The sequence below is a fragment of the Equus quagga genome, chromosome 3 (assembly GCF_021613505.1).
Source record: "Equus quagga isolate Etosha38 chromosome 3, UCLA_HA_Equagga_1.0, whole genome shotgun sequence".
NCBI classification, from domain to species: domain Eukaryota; kingdom Metazoa; phylum Chordata; class Mammalia; order Perissodactyla; family Equidae; genus Equus; species Equus quagga.
In genome coordinates this window covers 125413605-125433841 of record NC_060269.1, presented here as the reverse complement: position 1 = coordinate 125433841, position 20237 = coordinate 125413605, and the positions used below count along the sequence as shown (strand labels likewise).

Sequence of the window (20237 nt, the reverse complement as noted above, 5' to 3'; positions counted from 1 at the left end):
CAGCCACGAGAAGCTAGGAGAGAGGAATGGAAGCGCTTCTCCCTCGGGGACTTCGGAAGGAACCAACCCTGCACACACCTTGATTTCAGACTTCTGGCCTCCTCAACCATGAAAGGATGAATTTCTGTTGTTTGAAGGCACCCAGTTTGTGGCAATTTGTTACAGGAGCCCTAAGAAACTAATAATAGATGGTCAAATTAATGGGTGAAAGTTTAAGTGGAAACAAGATGTTTGCCTAATCTCCAAGTACCTCCCTTCCAATACTCATTAATTACAAAGGGAAAACAGTGACTTTACCAAAGAGAAACATGGTGGCCGCCATCTTAACTGACGATCGAGGTTGATGTCACCAGTAATACATATTAATATCATGTTCCCTGCATCATTTTCATAATGCAAAACCTCAGGAGAAACAGCGGGCAAACAAGTTGAAGGTCTTTCTACAAAATAACTGACCAGTCCACTATAAAGTGTCAAGATCATGAAAAAAAGACTGAGGGACAATCACAGATCAGAGAAAACTAAGGAGACCCAACAACTAAATGCAATGGAGGATTCTAGAACAGAAAAAGGAGATTAGTGGGACAAGTGGTGAGATTCGAATAAAGTTGTGCCTTCATTAGTAGTACTGTACCAATGTCAACTTCTTGGTTTGGTCATTGTCCTGAGATTATGTAAGATGCTAACATGAGGGGAAATAGGCTGAAGGATATACAGGAACACTCTCTACCACGTTTGTAACTCTTCTAAGAAATTAGGCACTGTAATATTAAGCTCAGTAAATTATACTACCGCAATCGCATTTTCAGTACACAAGGCATGAACAATTGGATCATCCAAAAACAACAGTGTTTAACATTTTTATTTTTAACTCTGCTTTGGTAGTACAAAAGTCGTAAAAGTACAAATCAGACAGTTAAAAAGACATTTGACGCTCAAAATGGTCAAAAATTTCCTTTACAAATTTTTACATCAAGGGGGTAGCCAACTGATTGATTACACCAGAAGTTAGTCCATCATTAGTGTTTTATATAGGAAGTTTGTTGTGGATCCCCAATCCTTCTAAAAAGGAGGAAAAACACAATACCTGTAAACATCAGGTGCTTTGGGAACACTTAAGAATTCTCGTTAGACGATATAAACCAGTACAAAGCGTTTGTGTTGAAAATATTGAATGCTTAACTTTTGGCATATTTGGGAGCCAGCCAGACAAAAACTGCTCAAGTATTAGAAAATATTTAAAACGTACTCTTAGTATAAATACAATTTTAAATATTTTTCAGTATTCTCCTGCCTGTCGTATTGCTATAAAAAAAGTGCTCTGACCTGAATAAAATTAAAAAATAATTAAAGCTGAAGAATATCTTACATTTTTTTCCCTCACCGTTGTGAGGGTATAGTATTTTTAAAGCAAAAAATAGTGCTTTTTTTTTGGTTTTTAACTAAAACTCAGTCTAGACCACACATACATTATTTACACTAACACACACCCAAAAAATTCCTATATTGCTATTTCCTGGACCTCAGTGAAACTTATTTCCATACTGACTTCCTCTAGTCTACTGTGTGTATATATGGACACACATACACCTTTTAATTAGTTGTCAGTAAAAATCACATGAAATTGAAGCTACCATCCATTTAAAAGGTTAGACACTTTTAGTTTGATGCCAGAAACAGAATGGAATGAGTGTATTTACAGCAAATACTTTAAAATACATTTTTATGGGAATCATCTTTGGGGAGTCAAATGAGAAATGGACTTCTTTCTCTGTGAAATGAGAGAAGCACCCAAGGCCCCACACCCACGCTGACACGGAGGCAGAAGATCTCCCTGAACCTGGATCCCTACCCCCAGCCCAGACCTACCATCCATGGACTATCTTTGCCTCCGGGTTCCTTCAGGGGTTTTGTTAACTGTAAAGATAAAAGAAAATTTCCAGGCCTGCAGGGTAAAGTAACCACCAAGAATCTTTTAGTTACATTAGTTACAAGATGGAAAGCAGCAAGTACAGCAAAGAAAACACGTCAGGGGAGGGTGCAGGCCCAGCTTGCACCAGAAGTGAGTTTTTTTGGTTTCGTTTTGGCCTGGGGTTGTCAAAACAAGAATTTTGGGTTTTGTTTGTTTGTTTTAGTGATTTTAAACCATTTTTCCTCTTTATTCAATGGACTAAATAAGAATTGGTTACCCCAAATTAAAAAAAAACAATATTTCATGAGTGACCTAGGAGTGGCACGGTGGTAGCAGAAGTCAACGCTGAATTCTTGGTCTCAGAATCCAAAGTCTAGCATCTGGTTCCATCCGACTCCATGACCTCCGGGAGGATGAATTTCTCGGGATTAGACTAGATTATCTTCAGGGAGCTTTCACAACCAAAGACTCACCTTCTATCCTTCGTAACAGTCAAACTATAACAGGATCGTCTTAGAATCAGTAGCAATACAGAATGTAAAGGCTGGGAGCACAGAAGTAAGTGTGCACACGTGTGTGTGTGCACACGCACACCCTCGAGCATCAGCTCAGACTGTACAGGAATAGTTCCACTGTACGTGCTGATCGTACTGGAAAAACCACAGTGTGTTCACCAAGGCCAGGGATGGGGGATTGGAGGGGCGGAGGTTGGGAAGATAAAAAAAATGAACTCTTTTCTTCCCTGAAAATGGGACAAATTTTTCATCAGACTTTTTAAACCAAAACTTTTCTCAAAGCAAACTGAATTCTGTATCCAGCATAGCAACCATATTCCCTTTTAGCTTTTATCCACATGCCTGCAGACTCCACGATGAAAACTGTATAAAAGATTAAAAAAATATTCCCTAAGCAACTTCAGATCTCCTAGATTTTCAGTCTCTCAGAACTCTTCAAATAAAGTCACTCCTGCAAGAGAAAACAAAAAAGGTAAACCTTTACAGAACGTAAACATCAGGTCACAGATTAATCTGCCTGAATATTTGAAAACACAGAGGAATTGTAAGCCATCCTCACCTTGTCTCACCCCATCCCACCACATTCCTTCCCCCATTAGATATCTCTTCTAGAATTCAGTCTAAAGAAATTTAAGTACTACAATTTCAAATGGACCTCATTATCAAGGTTTTATAAACCAGGAAAGAATAGAATTTGAGAACCACAGTAGACTAGGGGTAACAGCCTGTTTTAACAGACGTTTCTAAGGTGACTGCTGGACATTCCCTTCTGGGTCATTATCACTTCTTGGGAACAAGTTAACTCTTCAGCCACAGTCTGTCAAGTAATGAGCAGCAGGTGAACATACTCAGTCACCAGGAACCTTATAGGTCTCAGGTAAGGTATCTTTCCCAAGCCACACCAAAGAGAGTTAACTCTGGGTCTCTACTGAGCACACAGGTCAGCCTGGCGGGATTTCCCTAGGCAGGTAAGATCACGATGATGAAACAACCTCAGGTCTTCATTGTACCTTCAGGCCTCTGTATTGTATTTCTAAATTCTTCCAACAATTGGCCCTTGGCAACGTCTATATTTACATTACAAACTTGTAAAACAGTTTCTACTTTCCAAAGGGTTTTCTCTACAAGTGTCTCATCTAAGTGACAGACAATGATGTACCCTTTCACTTTCCCCTTTTGAAGACTGGGATACCCCAGGACAGGACTAAAATTCTAGAGCTGCCTGTGTACGTTGAAACATCCACACCAGGCAGGCCAACCTACAACAGGTTAAGGAACAAATCATCCTCTGGTCTGCCAATTGTGTTTGCCTATAAATGCTAAACAAAAACAGAGATGAAGTCAACCTGCAGAAATATGAAGAAACAGCAAGAAGTCAATAGAGATGTCTTAATTTAAGTATTACTTTGTACTTATTTTACAGCTTATCCTATAAGATATGTGTTCTCATATTATCCATATTATCCTTTTCTGTCATTCTGTCATTTATAATACTCATTGTGGTTATGGAGAGCAAGAAAGAAAGAAAAAGAGAGAGATTTCCCAAACTAAATGGGTTGAGAAAAGGACCCTTATCCCCTTAGATAAAAAGGAAAAACACTGTCCCCTTAAACAGCATGAATGGAGTTATTAATTATAAATGGAAGAAGTAATTCCCTGCATTGCATTGCTACAACCTAGGGCAGCTGAACTATGGATTGAACTGTAAAGCTGAATAAAATCAGGTCCGGAAATACATCATTTGAGAGCCAATGAAGATGGAAAATGCTAGAAGAGAAACAAGTAGAAAGGCCAGAGGTGGAGAAATAGAAAAATGGTCCTAAAAGAAAAAAAGTAAAATATAACAGAGAATTTTCTCAGTAAAACTTCAAACTAGGCCACTTTCTAGAAAATAGGTATTCAACTATTTTTATACATCCTCTTTTTATCATCTGCTCCCTTAGACGTAGACTTTTTTGCATCAAGGAAAACAAGAAGGTCAAGGGCGAGGGACGTCAGGCCTAGCATGTAATGTTTCATCACAGTAAGAGTTTTCTTTCTCGTGTAGGACAACTTTCCATGTGGAGTTCTTTGCACAGATTTGACCCACTTTAAGGAGTGGGCATGCAAGGCCAAGCAAGGGCTGGGCTAGGAGGGGTCTGGAGCAGCAGGCCTGGATTCAAACGCAGACCCCTAGGACTAGCTGCTGAACCTCGGCCCTCTCTGTAGCATTCCTTCAAAGGGTTGTTGAGGGTTTCACATAAGATGATATATGAACAATGCTTAATACAGGGCCATGCGGTCAGCACACGCCCAGCGGTGAGCTATTAGCATCATTACCATCATCCAGTTCTCTGCCCTCAACGACCACACTGGCCTTCTTCAAGAGCTGCCTCCTGAGGCTGATTAAAACTGCACCGTACGCAGCATCTTTGAGAGAGGAAGTGAAAAATACAGACTGCTGCTTAAAGGCCTCCCTACTAATACCAGAAACTAAGCAAAAAAAAAAAGGAAAGTTCAACTTTTTAAAAGTGACCCAGCACTGACTTGCAGTTCTGGGTTCTCTGTCTTCACAAACACACATTTATTCAAGGCAGCACTTGACCAGCACAGCAGTGATCAATTTTCAGGTAAATACCTGTCTAATCAGAATGACAGTCTAGGGGAAAGAAGACACCGCACGCTCGAAGGCTTGTAAATTTCCAACCGTGTGGCCTTTCTGGGACTGTGCCATGATGCACTTTCACATGTTAAAATTCTTCTCATTTCACTCTACAGTTGTGAATATATCCACATTGATAAGCAAACACACACTTTAAAATAGTATTTCTTTACCACAGCACATCAATGTTAAAAAATGCCTTCCATCTGGTCATACAGCAGTCAGAAACCATGAGTGGGCTGGCGCAGATGCTAGGAAAGGCTGACAGCAGTGAACGGGAGGGAAAGAAGACGCTCCACCCACCCATTACTCTCAGTTCCCATGCCCAGGGGACCCCACCAGACTTAACAAGCCTGACTTCTCTCTCTTGGGGGAAAATTTGGTGATTACAGTCTTACACAAGCAAGTGCTCAAGCTGGAAGAAATTAAGGAAAATTTCCTTACACTGAAAAGACGATTCAGAAATCCCAAGTGTGACCATTTCCCTCATAAAACAGACTGATGGAGAGAAATTAAGAACCTCAGAAAAGATTCATCTGTAAAGAAAGAAGAGGTCATCTTTTTCTTTAGAGTTTATCGCTTACTACCCAATTCTAATTATAAAGACAAAGCCATAATTCCATTATTATGTTACGGTTCCACAGAAGCCACACTGTATCTTTAATGAGAACGTATATGTCCCTTGTTAAAAAAGATTCTCTAGAAAAAAGGATTGGGTCCCTTTAAAAACTAGAAACATGTTTTAAGACACTAGCAACCTAAATAGATTCACGGACAGTGAACATTAAGACCTCAAAGCACAGTGTGTTAAGGAAGAAAAAGACTATCTGATTAATAACAACAGTAATTGACATCTACAGAATGCTTTCTCTTTGCCAGGCACTGCCGCACTAAGCACTCTAGATTCATTATCTCAATCTTTCCAATGATCGAATGAGTCAATGATGATTCCCATTTTCATAGGAGGAAACAGGCTTACAGGTTCAATAACTTGCCCAAGGCCATGCAATTATTAATGTTAAAAGCAGCAATTCCACCCCAGGCCGTCAGACGTGGAAGCCCACACAGCCCTCCCCACGCTGCACTGGCACACCATTCACCACGCAGACATGGATGACATCACTGAGATCTTCTGGTTCCCTCACTTCTAGGCTCCTCACCTGTGTGGGGGCAACAGAAAGGAAATGCAGAAACTGGAAACGCTGGCAGGGCCACTCCCTGGGGAAGTCCTTGCAGCTACACAGGAACAATTAAATGATCCTAAAAACCTATACTCTAAAAGGGGCCCCGTCCCTGAGAAGATCAAAAGTGCACCTATATGAAATTGTATAGATACAAGGCTACAGAATCACTTAGCTGGATTAAGAATTTTCTAGAACACTTTTAAATAAAATAAATGGGGAAAGCTGTTTATAGAAACAGAGTTAACATTTCGATAGTATACTCATACTTGAGTCCTGGAGTTACACGTAGGTGATCCTTCAGATCCTTCAGATCCACAGATCCAGTAATCTGTGATCCCGCAGGACTCAGACTTCTTAGAGGATTATCTTGTACCAGGTTCTAGTCAACACTCTGTGGGTATGTGCTCACAGGTGCTAGTCACTGAAAAGGTGACACTATGGTCTTGAAACAGGACTACCTGCACATCTTGGCGGATGTAGATTCATAGGAAGATATCAGAAGGCACTTGGTGTTTGTAGTCTTTTAAATGTTGCTCAGGTCTAAATAGTGTGTTAAATTTTATAAATTTAATATTAATACCTTCCTATTTTAATAAAGGCCCCATGTATGTTTAGAAAGCAGAACAGATCCATGCTAATCTCGGCTAATCCATGCAGTCTCTAAGTCAGTGTTTCTTAGGATGATCAGTTGCCCCTGCTCTAGAATTGGCTCGAAGATTATTAAACACTGCTGATGCCCTGGGTTGCACTTATGACCTACTAAATCAGACCCTATGGGGTTGGAGCCTAGGACTCGGCTTTCTTACAAGATGCCCAGTTGATTAATGCACATATAAAGGTTTAAGCCATGAGGTAAAACCCAGCACCAAGGTTTGTGAACTGATACGAACTCCAAGAATTACCTTCCCTTCCAAAGGGCAAACCCTGCAAACACTACAAAGTCAGCTGAGGCCAAAAACCACATCAAAGAAATGGAGGAGGAAACAGATATGACAGAGTCAGTTAAAGCCAGAGATATTAATTTAAAAAATCTCAGGAACTCAATCTGCACTACAATATTTTTGAATTACAGAATCATTTTTTAACTTATTTTGTAATAGTTTGGAACCAGAATTCAGCTAATCTGCAGAAGTCAATTTTAGTGACCAGATGACTAAGCTATGATCACACCTGTTAAGGATTGACTGAGGGCCAACTATGTACAAAGCACCACCTGAGGGCACATCAAAAGGTGAGAAGACACAGTCCAAACCCTCAGAGAGCTTGGAGCTTGTAGAGAAGGAAGTTTAAACAACCAGCTTCAGCCCAAGACAAAATGAGATATGTGGCGGGTCATTTCTTAAACAAAACTGGAATATTTTACAACTTGCTTTTTCATCTAGTAACATAGAGTGGATGCTCTGTGTCTGTACATATAACTCTACTGTACATAGTACATAGTACATAGAGTACATATAACTCTACTGTAGCCTCGTTGCCTAGGTATGTGGCAATGCTCATCTCCCTTCACCCCTCAACACTGGACACTAACCAGGGAGACCATAGGGACCAGTTTGCCCAGGAGGTCTCAGTTTATGTTTTTTTTAATTATTTTATTTATTTATTTTTGAGGAAGATTAGCCCTAAGCTAACATCTGCTGCCAATCCTCCTCTTTTTGCTGAGGAAGACTGGCCCTGAGCTAACATCCATGCCCATCTTCCTCTACTTTATATGTGGGATGCCTGCCACAGCATGGCTTGCCAAGCGGCGCATAGGTCTGCCTCCGGGATCCAAACCAGCGAACCTGGGCGGCCAAAGTGGAGCGCACGAACTTAACCTCTGCACCACCGGGCCGGCCGCCTCAGTTTATATGTTTATTCTATGATTAAATATGAATCATTATGGTGTGTTCCCTTTTACTCTCAGAAGAATCTCATTTTGGATGTAAGTTATATCATCCTGCTAGTGTTAACATTTATCTTTGCCAACGGAAAAGCAAAAAGTGCTCTCCTTATTTTAGTTTGTTTATTCGACTATTAGTAAGGTTGGGCATTTTTCATATTTATTGACCATTGTATCTTCCATACATTATAAAGGTTCTGCACCCAATTCCGGTGTGTGCGTGTGTGTGTGTGTGTGTGTGTGTGTGTGTCTGGATGTAGGATAAAGAGGTAAGGGTGTGAGGAGGTTCCCCCACACCATCAAGCAGTTCTCTGACACCACCAGGGTGCCCTACAATTCAACTCAATTCTCACACTATCTACCTACAGATAGCATCAGATTCCACAGGTTGAGGACTCAGTCCCACAGTGGGCTGCCCTCCACTTCAGACGCCAATCCTAAATCCAGGTTGTTACCTGTACTTCCAACCGACTGGCTAGAAACCAGACATTCCCACGATCCCCTCCTTGGGTTCAATTAATTTGCTAGAGCAGCTCAGAGGATTCAGGAAACCAGTTTACTCACTAGATTACTGGTTTATTATAAAGGATATTAAAGGATAGGAATCAACAGCCAGATGAAGAGAAACTTGGGCAAGGTCCCGAACAAAGGAGCTTCTGTCCTCCTGGAGTTTGGGGCCTGGCACAGGGGCACATGGTAGCGTTCTGGTTCACCAACCTGGAAGCTCTCTGAACCCCATCCTTTGGGCTTTTCACGGAGGTTCCATTACTTAGGCATCATTGATCAAATCACTGGCCATTGGCGATTGAACTCAATCTCTAGCCTCTGTCCCCTCCTTGGAGGTCAGGAATGTGGGACTGAAAGTCCCAACCCTCTAATCTCATGGTTGGCTCCTCCCCGGCAATCAGCCCCCACCCCTTGGGGACCTAAGGTCTTTCCATAATTCACCTCATTAACATAACAAAAGACACCTTTTTGGCTCTCTCCTCGCCTAGGAAATTCCAAGGGTTTTAGGAGCTCTGTGCCCGAAGCAGGAGGAAGACCAAATATATATTCTTATTATAAATCACTATATCATACACTGGCACATTACAAGCCCTAATCTGGGAGGGAGTTTAATAATTAAATTTTTAGCTTTTTCATATCAACAGTGAACAACTTTCTTTTCTCATCTGGGAATTATTTAAATGCAATTTAGCCATTCCCTATTAGTGAAACCAGTAGACAATTAGCCACTGATGATTAGGTAGCTGGTAACAAAAGTTTTTTGTGGCAATTATTAACTGTAGTTTTTAGTTGTTCTCCCGTTCATTGTTAGCTGCACTGGTTATTTTTAAAAGTCATGCAGATAGGCAATATATTCTCCACCTCCCACTAGGTTCCGCAGAGACATCTCTCTGACACTTGGGTCACCATGGTAACAGGTGCTTGAGTTGTTTCTCAGGAACTATGAGGTCAAGACCACCAACCCACCAACTGGGCCTGCACAGGTGTCTGATAGGTGACCTCACAATGTCAGGGAACTAAAAACTCTACCCTCAGATCATGCTAACGCCACCATTTTGTGAACATGAGTCCCATGAAGAGCCAAGGAAGCTTGAGTATGCTTGTGCAGGTCATCAATTACCTTACTACTCCCTACTTCCAACTATCTATCCCCACACTTCAGACCACTCTGCCCCTTTTCCCCATAAATATCCCTAATCTCCATTTTTTGGGGAGGCGGATTTGAGATTTGTTCTCATCTCCTCACTTGGCTGCCTTGTGAATAAACCCTTTCTCTGCTGCAAACTCATCGTCTCAGTGATTGGCATTTTGTGTGATGGGCAAAACGAACCTGCTTCAGCAACAACTGTCTCAACACACCTATGATTCAATGTCTACACTAAGCTACAGGTAGAATAACTTATTACTCTGAATAGTACCACTTCTTTCTAATAAGAAAAACCAAACAAGTTAGACACTGCCTGCCTATTGGCTTGTGAACTCGAGTTCAGGTAACCGGCCATCAGTGAGCCTCTACCCGAATCTCAAATGAACAAAACTACAACACCTAACAGGTTATGTCTAACCTGGCCTCTCTGGGCCTCAGGAAAATTACAAAATATCAAAATCATCAATTTATCAGACTTTTATTTGCTAAGTATTTAAACAGGGCTTGCCTGATAGAATACAGCAATAACAACACCTAGCATTTGCCCATTTAGCACTTACTAAGCGCCAGGGGACAACAACCCTATGAGGTAGGTGGTATTATTATTATTATCCTCCCTTTACAGATGGAGAAGCTGAGGCACGAGAGGCTAAGTAACTGTCCAAGATTACACAGCTAAAAAGTGACAGACCAGGGGGCTGGCCCCGTGGCCGAGTGGTTGGGTTCGCGCCTTCCACTGCAGGCGGCCCAGTGTTTCGTTGGTTCGAATCCTGGGCGCGGACATGACACTGCTCATCAAGCCACGCTGGGGCGACGTCCCACGTGCCACAACTAGAGGGACCCACAACGAAGAATATACAACTATGTACCAGGGGGCTTTGGGGAGAAAAAGGGAAAAAAAAAAAAGTGACAGACCAGGACTTGAGCACAGTCTGATTACAGAATCTACACTGTGGAGTTACAACAGCATCCTACATCCTGTTACTATGACAAATACACACTATTATTTACTTAAGCTATTTAATGTGAGTAGAGATTACAAATTAAGAAAAATAAAAATCCTAGTTATAAATATTAATTCCCTGTTCTTTCTGGTTCGACACAAAAATGTCTCAGAATCAAGGATTTCATTTTCTGCCGCCCTCGAGGCCCCGCAGGTCTCTTTCATTCCTTCAGTCTCCTGGAGCCTCCAAAGCTGCAGTTTCTACGGTGAAAGGGCAGATGTCGCAGCCCCCCCTTCTCAAGTTTTGTCAGAGGGCTGACAGGGTTACAGGGGGAGAAGAGATAAGCTCTCTGAGGGGTCAGCAGGTCAAGTTCCGGTCAAAAATAGGGAGGGGGGGCCTGGAGCAGACCCTGCCTAGGGAGATACAGGAAGGGAGGAGATAGCTTGCTTTGGTGGAAATTCAAAACAAAACAAAACAAAAACCTCTGGTCCCTGATGGTGTCTAAATTCTGAGAATAGTGACAAATATATTTCAATCTCCTCTGTATACAGAGCAAGGCTGTGGAAGAAAAACTTAAGGAACATCATAGTTGATGACAGCGAAATACGTTTTTAGGTCCACCCAAAACTCCCAGATTATGTCCTTAAATGCATTGGAGCTTTTCCCAACAACAAAGAACAAATAGGGCATATGACTTTCAAAATGCGCCCAGCATTTTCACTCCTCACGGCTCAATCAACATGGGAGAGTTAAAAACTCAATAGTCCACAAAACCTATTAGTCACCAATTTCAACAGAAAGTAAGGTGTAGACAAGTATCTATGCTCTTATTTGTAGAAGGGCCAAAGAGGGGGCTGCATGCACCATATATATGTTGTATAAGCATGCCCATGCCTAGAACAATCATGAAAGGATATAGAGGACAGCGATAACTGTGGTTTCCTCTTGGGAAGGGGACTGGCAGACATGTGTGTGGTGGCGGAGAAGGGGTGTAGATAAGGCACTTCCTTTTTTTAAAAATTTTTTTAATCCAGAACAATCAAGCTTTCTTTGCCTCCTTTTTTTTTTTTTTTTTTGCAGGGAAAGATTTGCTCTGAGCTAACATCTGTTGCCTATCTTCCTCTTTTTTTTCTTCTTTTTTCCCCCAAAGTCCCAGGGCATGGTGGTATATCACAAACCTGGACCTGACCCAGGTACAGCTCTAACAGCCAAATGACATCAGAGGGTCCCACAGGAGACACAGGAGGCCATGCATGGTGGAGGCTGATAATGTTGAAATGATCACTACTGTGAGCTACAGGCTGAGGTGCAGCAGGATTTTTTTTTCCCATTGGAGAAAGGAAAGCTCCCTTGAACTCCAAAACCAGCGAGCACGTTAGCTCCAAAGTGTGGATTTCTTCCCATCCAAGCCCTCTCACCACCTAGCCCAGGGATCTGGGGAAAATTAATTCCTCATGTTCATCTGTACAAGGAGAGATTATTATCCATAACTCACAAGGCTGCATTTAAATTTCTATCCCTCACTCAGCTTTTCTCCTCATCTGGCCGGTTGTACCTGCCTGTTCTTTGCACAGCCACTGAACGGTCCTGAACAGACATAAACCTTCCTCTACCTCCATATTTAAGGTGGACTCAACGGGATTGGTCTTCCACATAAAAACAACACAGGTCTCCGACAAAGTACTGTTTTCACCCCTTAGAAATGTGTTCAGCGATTGAAAATCAAGCCCGGTGGTCCTATCCATGCCTATTCAAGGTGAGTTTCTTTTTATAAATTTACCTACCATGGAGCCTTTATGGCCAGTGAATCAAATTAAGGGGCTTCCATCAAATCTGAGATCCTTTTGCATTTTAGAAAATAGGAATTTTGCCCTGAAAAAAATATAAGCTATGGAGAAAACAACTAACTAGTGGCACTTCCTCTCCTTCCCTGGAGAGTTAAGATAAGAAGTGTGCTGCAGAGGACTGCAGAGAAAGCCACACAGCTTCAGGGGGACCCCCACAGGGACCCTCCACTACACAGCTTGGCACAGAGTAAGGAGAAAAGCTTGCCTTTCCTCTTTGTTCGAGGAGGAGATGAAGGCGCCAAAGGTCAGGAAAGCTGACCTTGTGATTGGCCACGATGCTCAGGAGGGAAGGAGCACGTTCCATGAAACAGTCCTGGAAAAAAGGAGACTTTATCCCTGAGTGGAGCCCCAGCGCAGCAGAGGCTCAGTGAAGCACAGAAACTTCCCGGTCCACACTGTCTCTTCATGGAAACCGTCCTCTGATCTTCACAATGAAAAGAACTCAAATCAGCACAACGTTTCAATGGCCTTGTAACTAATTCCGACTCCACCTCCAGCAAGAGAGGAATGGTTAACACAAATAAGAAAATAGCCCGAATTCCTAAGGGACTTGCCAAATATCTATTTCAGGGATGTCACAAGAGTCCAAAGCTCTATGTTCTTAAGAAGTAAAAAGGAATTCATGGTACCTGAAGTTGATGCTTGAGACATGGGTTAATAAATAACTAAGGCACTGAGAATGGGATGAAAATTACTGATAATAGTGAATATTTAGTAAATACTAACTCTGTGCCAAGGACTGACTTAAGAACTCTACACACGCATTACGTCATTTAAGTCCAGACAAAACCCGATTTTAAAGATGAAGACCCTGAGGCCTGGAGAGTTCAGCAACTTGCCTAAAACCATTGGTAGTTAGTGGCACAGTTAAAATTAAACCTAAGTAGTTTAAAACTCAGCTGTTAATCACTAAAATAAAGTACTTAAGAATTAATAGTTTCAATAATAAAACAATTTAAAATAAAGAGATGTCTAATGTTGTGAATTTTTGGTTTGATAAAAAATATTGTTATGTAAACTTACCAAATCAATATTTTCAATAAGATACTACCATAAATATGGAAAAAGGAGCATATACTTCAGAAACAAGCTATGCAGAATGCTTACGACAGTATCATTTTTAAAAAGCGAAAGGACCAGTGATAATGAAGACAAGGCACTGGCATTTGGAGGCTGAAAGCAATTTGATTTATTTAACTTTGAAGAACAAAAGCTTATTCTTCTAAGAAGAAATCAAAACACATTTTCTGTGGAAAAAAGAAACCATTTTAACTCCATTGCCAAAATAAATCAGGCAGTGGGCAAACGAGATCTAGCTACAAAAAAGAACTCAGGCCAAGGAAAAGAATAAGGGAGGAGGAGATGCCAAGCAACTGATTGTGCTTTTTAAAACGAGAAGGAAAGAGAGCGCAAGAAATCCTCCCCAGTCTTGATAACGCTCTATTTAGAACATCGTCTAGTTTCTAGTATCAACCGCTTAACTGAAAAAAAATAAAGAAACCTAACCAATGAGTAGATAGGCATTTGCACCTGAATATCTCAATCGATTCTACAGTAAAACAAGGCATTCCAGTAAAAGAACTTGGCTAAAAATCCAAATTTAAACAAAAGCATTTTTCAGGAAGAAATACAACTCTCAAAATTGTTTTAGACTGTGTAAAAGACTCCTGTCCTATTGTATTCGCTACATTTTCCGGAAAATCTGTCAGTTCAGTCCAGAACCACAGATCTAGGCCTAGAGGGAAAAATTTCAGGATTTAGTCTTGGTAAATACCCCAAACATACTCTTTTTGGGGATGAGAAATATAAGAAATCTAGCAAGAAAACTTTTAATGGATCCCTAATTTTTTTAAATGTCAATGAATATTCCCTTCCCTCCTCTTTCAGAGCGCGTTCTCTGTTGGTGTTGTCCAACATTGTCACTCAGCAGATCCTAGCCCCAGCAGGCTCTAACCACGGGACCTGCTTTCCCTGGACCCAGCTGAGTGACGAAGTCTGAGACTCCAGAAGCCAGGCTGTCTGCGTTGGAATCTAAATTCCACTACCTTCTTGCTGGTAACTCTAAACAAGTTACTTAAACTCTCTGTGCTTAAGATTTTCACCTGCAAATGGGGTACTAATTAGCACCTACCTAATGCTGTTTGTGAGGATTAAATCTGTTAATAAGTAGAACATGCCTTTCAAAGCATCCCAGGTACATAGTAAATGCTCAATACACAGTAGGTATTACAATTAAATTACCCCATGGCTCATGAGCATTCATGATATTATTCTCTCTACTTTTGAGTTTGTTTGAAAATTTCCATAATAAAAATTTTATTTTTAATTTCAAAATTAACTACTAGTGGAAGACTTGGAAAACGCAACCCCTTTCTAAGGTCATTCATGGGCTCACCGCTGATTTGCACAACACAATATGACCACCCTCTACCGAGAACCAACTACACACCAGACGCTCTCTCCGCCTTTGCCTTAATCAATGAACTGAATCTCCTATCTCACATTCAAGGAGACTGAAAGTAAGGACAGTTAAGTACAATTTCCAGGTGGTGAAGCTAGGATGTGAGCCCAGGTCTCCTGATCAAATCCAATGCTCTTTTACAAAATCCTGGTGGCTAACCATGTGCTTTACAGAGACTACCAAACTGTCAACCAGTTAGATGCGGTCAGGACTTCAGATGATCAGATCAAATTCCTACAGACAAAATTTGGGGGAGAAAATCAGCTGAGCAATCCTAATTCTTTTAACCTTCCCAGATCTCAACTTCTTTCCAGGCAGTAGTGGCCAAAACCAGCCACGGCACATTAGTGAGGCTCTAACAGGGCTGAGCCTGACAGGGATCTTTCTAGCCTGAGGGTGAGCAGACTCTTCTTGTGCATGGTCTGCTCCATCTCTGGATACATTGCCAGGTAGATGACTCATGTACAGACTGTCATTACAACCCACGCTTTCTTTGAGACTAAACTGGCTTGGCGCTTCTCACCTTGGACTTGAATAGCCAGATGCTTCTCCTCCTGACAGGCAAGTCCTCATGAGTTTAATCAGAATGCTTCTCTAACTCACCAAAGTCACTTAGGATTCCAATTCTAACATCTAAGGTACCATCTATTCTGTTCGATAAAACTTTCTGCAACGATGGAAACGTTCTGTATCTGTGTTGTCCAACGTGGCAGACCCTAGCCATCTGTGGCTACTGAACACTTGAATGTGACTAGTGCAACTGCAGAACTAAATTTCTAATTTTAGGTAATTTAAATTTAAGTAGCCATAAGTGACTAGTGGCTACCATATTAGATCACAAGCTTCCAGATCATTGGTAGAAATGGCCCCCATTCATCGGTGGAGGGCCGCCCCTTCATGAGCTCCTAGGACGGTAGAAGAGTGTAGTTGATCTTGTAGTCAGAGAGCTAGGTTCAAATCAGCTTCTCTTTCCAGCTATGCGACAAATAAAAATGGCAAGCAATAGGATATATTGGAGAATATGAGGAAGCCATTTGGTATAAACCTAATTCGGCCTGACCTTGTCTTTCCAAAAGGGCCTGACCGTGGCTGTTCAGCATGCATTGTTTATCTGCTTTAGATATTCCCTATGGCAAGAACAAAGGCCCTTGAGATAAAGGTGCAACTTCCCTCCCCCTCCCAACGTTGGCGTCTCCTTAAGGATTAAGCATCTTTCCTTAGGCTAGAAACTGATTGCTGCGCTCACCTGTGACCGCCCAGCTCGAGACAATAGACTTGCCTCCTGCTACGCCCACCAAGACATCAGACCCACTACCTGCTGTGTCCATCAAGTGCTGTGCTGACAGAGCAATCTTGTGACTATCGTGGGAGGGACATTTCAATCATATGTGAAACACCCTGTGTGGGGGTATATAACCACTCTGTGCACCCCACTTCTTCGGTTCCCTTTCTTCCTTTGGGAAGAAAGGCCCTGGGCCATGGTCCTCAGATTTCAGCTCAGAATAAACTCACCCAAATTTTCATTTATAGATTGGTTATGGATTATTTTCGTCGACATGTGATCCTTAACATGTAACGTACCCTCTCCATTCATTGGTTTCCTAATCTACAAAACTGGGATAATAGTATCCATCTCATTAGGAGATGTTTATAATGGGGACATGTGAGATACAGATCAGTACCATGCCCAGAAGACTAGAATACTGAATTGACATCAGACGCTTTGATTATTATCTTCAGCATCCTCTTCCTTTTCCTAAATTCCTCTTGGTGCCATTCCCCAAGGCAACTAGCTGAGAAGCCAAAAACAAACTTGTCTGCTCTGTACTCAGCTCCTCAACTCAGGGGAAGGTGGCAGATCTCCCCAAAGGCAAGACTGCAAGAATTAGCCCTGGAAAGCTATCAGAGCCCTACATCTTACAGAATTCAGGAGCATTCCTCTTCCATGTTACTTCCAGAACATTCTCAACCCCTCTGAGCCTGATAGATTATCAGAGAAGCTTCACCTAAAATCCACTTCTCTCCTCCGCTCAACCACACTGACCAAAAATGAATTAATTTCTAACAATCAGCATCACTGACTGAGGATTTCCTATGTGCCAGGCCCTGGGCTTCATGTGCTGTTTCATGGAACTCTCACGGCCACCCCTGGAGGCAGGTAGCATCATTTCCTTTTCCAGCGAGGACAGTGAGGAATAAAAGGCCAAGTACCTGCCCAGTTCCCAGTGCTAGTGAGAGCAAACTGGGATTTGAAGCTGGCCACCTGACCCGAGGGCTCAGGATCAACCTTGCTATTTCCTGGTACCTTCAAGGACGCTGCCAGTCCACGCCCCCCTGCCCCACCCTCTCCTCCCTTTGTAAGTGTGATCTCTTCTGCTTTAATGTTCAGCCTCAGAAGGGCCCACTGGAGCTTTTGAAGCATGCGCACCCCTGAGTTCTCACACTTGCCTTTTTTCACATAGTAAGAAACATGAAAGGAAGAAATGCTACTCAAGCCAAAACAGCAAGAAAAGAGTAAGTTGAAAGCTAAGCCAACATCAAGTTATCACAGGCTTTTTTTCTTTTCAAGCAGTACCTTCCAAAATTAAAACTGCCAAACCAAGAAACATTCACTTTTGCTTTTAAATTGCTTCAAAAATATTTGGTGGAAAGAGTAATATCCTTTTGGGGGGTATTTTAGAACTGTGGCACATCAAAGAAAATTGGTTTCCAACTCAATTAAAGGAGCTTTTTCCTTTAGTTAGCTTGCTCCAGGCTTTTTCAAGTCACAGTTTACCTAGAAATGATAACAAGATTATATTTCATTTGGCCGGCACGGTTTTTTAAAGGAAATTTAATAAGCTGCCAACATTTAAAAAGCTATGGTGATCTCACATTTAAAGAGTCTAGATTTCTACCCTTATTTGCATAAGATCTAGCAACACTAAGTGCCTTCCGCATGTGGTAAAGCAAACCCAAAGAGGAGTTATGTGATTTCTAGTTTGCCACAATTCCCACCACTCCACATTGTCTCAGAAGTAATCCTCTCTCCTCATCATCATGTAGGCCAAGCCCCTGGAGGCACCTGAGTTTGGGGCCTCTTTACAAGAAGCTTTGGACAGAAAAGTAATCATGTTTAGTCCCTTGCAGTCCTTTAGTTCCATAAAAGCATTCTCATTTCTCTGTCAGGTCCTGCCTATACCACCACACACCCCAGAGAGGCTCTCAGTACCTTCTCCCACCATGCACCACCCCACTCCCAATGTCACCAAAACTACCACTCACCTGCTTCTCAGTGTCACTTTGTTCTCTCTTCACAGGAGTCACAGGGACCTCCCCATTGACGCCTTCGTTCCCATTAACTGACATCAAACTTCTCCGCTCCTTCTGATTTGACTTGTGTTCCACTTTCGTAACTCTAAACCTAAGGGGGTAAAGAGATTTGATGAATTTTGCTTTTCCAGTAAACAAGAATTATGAGTGAACCAAAAATCATCCATCTAGAGGATCCCAAGCGAACTCAGCCAAAAGTTAGGACAACAATGAAAAACACCATATTCAATGGGAGGGGCATTCCTATCCAGCAACTTCCCATGTCACTGGCCAAACTTTCCAGCTGATTTTCACTTAACACATCACAGACTATGCTGGATACTTTATAGAGCATGGAAAACGCATTCAAAAACATGGGTACTCAACCATTAAACAGCCTCAGCGTTATGGTTTCTACAGTGACATGAGCCTTAACATCAGCTGTGTAAACCACAGAGGCTGAATAAAAGCAAGACAAGTTTGCAAATCAGACTGACTTAGGCAAAATGTTCACCAGACAGCTGCCTTACTCATCAGAGAGTCCTATCGACACACACACACACACACACACGCACGCGCGCACGCGGCAAGAGGAGCCCCAACTGCACATTTATGAGTATCAGCTGGCGGTAGGGTTTTTGTGTCTGTTTGGTTTTTGTCTGGTTCTTTGGGTTTTTTTAAAGAAAATTTGGGTTAATTTTCATTAAGGATTAAGGGAAAAGTTAAGGAAATTAAGGAAGAGGTTTTCATTAAGAATTAAGAGAAAAATTAAAGAAACGTATTCAATTTGACTGTTTTTTCTAGTACATCATCATCAAATCCCTGAAGTCTTCATAATAGGTTCTTTCTGGTTCTGGGTTTAATTTCCCTTAAAACTATCAAAAATAAATTCTCTTTGTTTAAAATGACGTCATCAACCATAAGGAGGAGGGAGACTCTGAGGAAGTGAAAGAAATCAGGGAAGACTTGTAACCACTAATCTATTCTGTTGAACTCTAAGCCTCTTTTTACGCAATGCATGCTAAAACGCAGCCTGTAATAATTAAACGCTCCTAATATTCTACATCCAAGACAGACCATGGGATTTGGGGCGTTTAAAAAGTCATGTTGAATCTGAGTTGAAAATTTCATCAGATTTTTTTTAAAGCAAACAAAATATGCTTTGTCCAAACAAGCTGAAGGTTCTCATTACATTCCACATTCGTAAATTCCTATGACTCTGCTTCTTAATAAAACAGCGTGGTCATGAGTTGTACTGTTTTGCTGTAAGTGGCACACAGCCCTGCAGCCTTCTCTTCATTGCTTGTGCAGCCCGTGATGAAACTCAACTGAATTAAAATAATAATAATAATAATAGCCGACATTTCTTGAGTACATAAGTGCCAAATACTGGTCTAAGACCTTTACATGAGTCACCTTATTGAGTCTTCACAGTAAATCAGATGAGGGGAGTGTTAATGGCATCTCCATTTTATCGAGGGGGAAACTGAGGCACGGAAAGAAGTAACAGTTTGTACGCAGTGGTGCCAGGACTCCAACAAGGTAGATGCAATGATTCCAGGCTACTCCTCCCAAAGTTTGTCCATAGAGAAAGAAGGACTATGTATGCATTACTGTCAACTTTTGCTCAGTGCTTCCCAGCCTAGCTCCAGTACGCAAGCTCTTAACCATTACTCTCTACTGCCTCTCTAAAGCCTTGTCAATGCAGCCCCTGCATGAGAATCAAAATTGAAACAGCAGACACTGCAGAAGAATTCCACTGCAAAAATGCTCTACCTATAGGCAAATTGATTCATCACTTGAACTGCAAGATCTCCGCCTCACATATGGGGCACAAGTAAATGGTACTATAGGACTGGGAAGCCCAGGACACAGGTGTGGTAAACTAAAAGAAAGCAGTCCCAGG

The 20237-nt window shown here is 41.7% G+C and overlaps 1 protein-coding gene across 1 annotated transcript in view; it reads right to left on the bottom strand.

Annotated features, from left to right (window-relative positions):
• Positions 1–844: 844 nt before the first annotated feature.
• RELL1 (RELT like 1) overlaps positions 845–20237 on the bottom strand; it is a 60907-nt gene continuing 41514 nt past the window's right edge. The window contains exons 6-7 of the mRNA XM_046656980.1: positions 18305–18443; positions 845–2878 (exon numbers count right to left, since the gene is read on the bottom strand). Coding sequence (XP_046512936.1) covers positions 2873–2878; positions 18305–18443 — 145 coding nt within the window. The 3' untranslated portion in view covers positions 845–2872. The remainder of the gene's footprint in view (positions 2879–18304; positions 18444–20237) is intronic.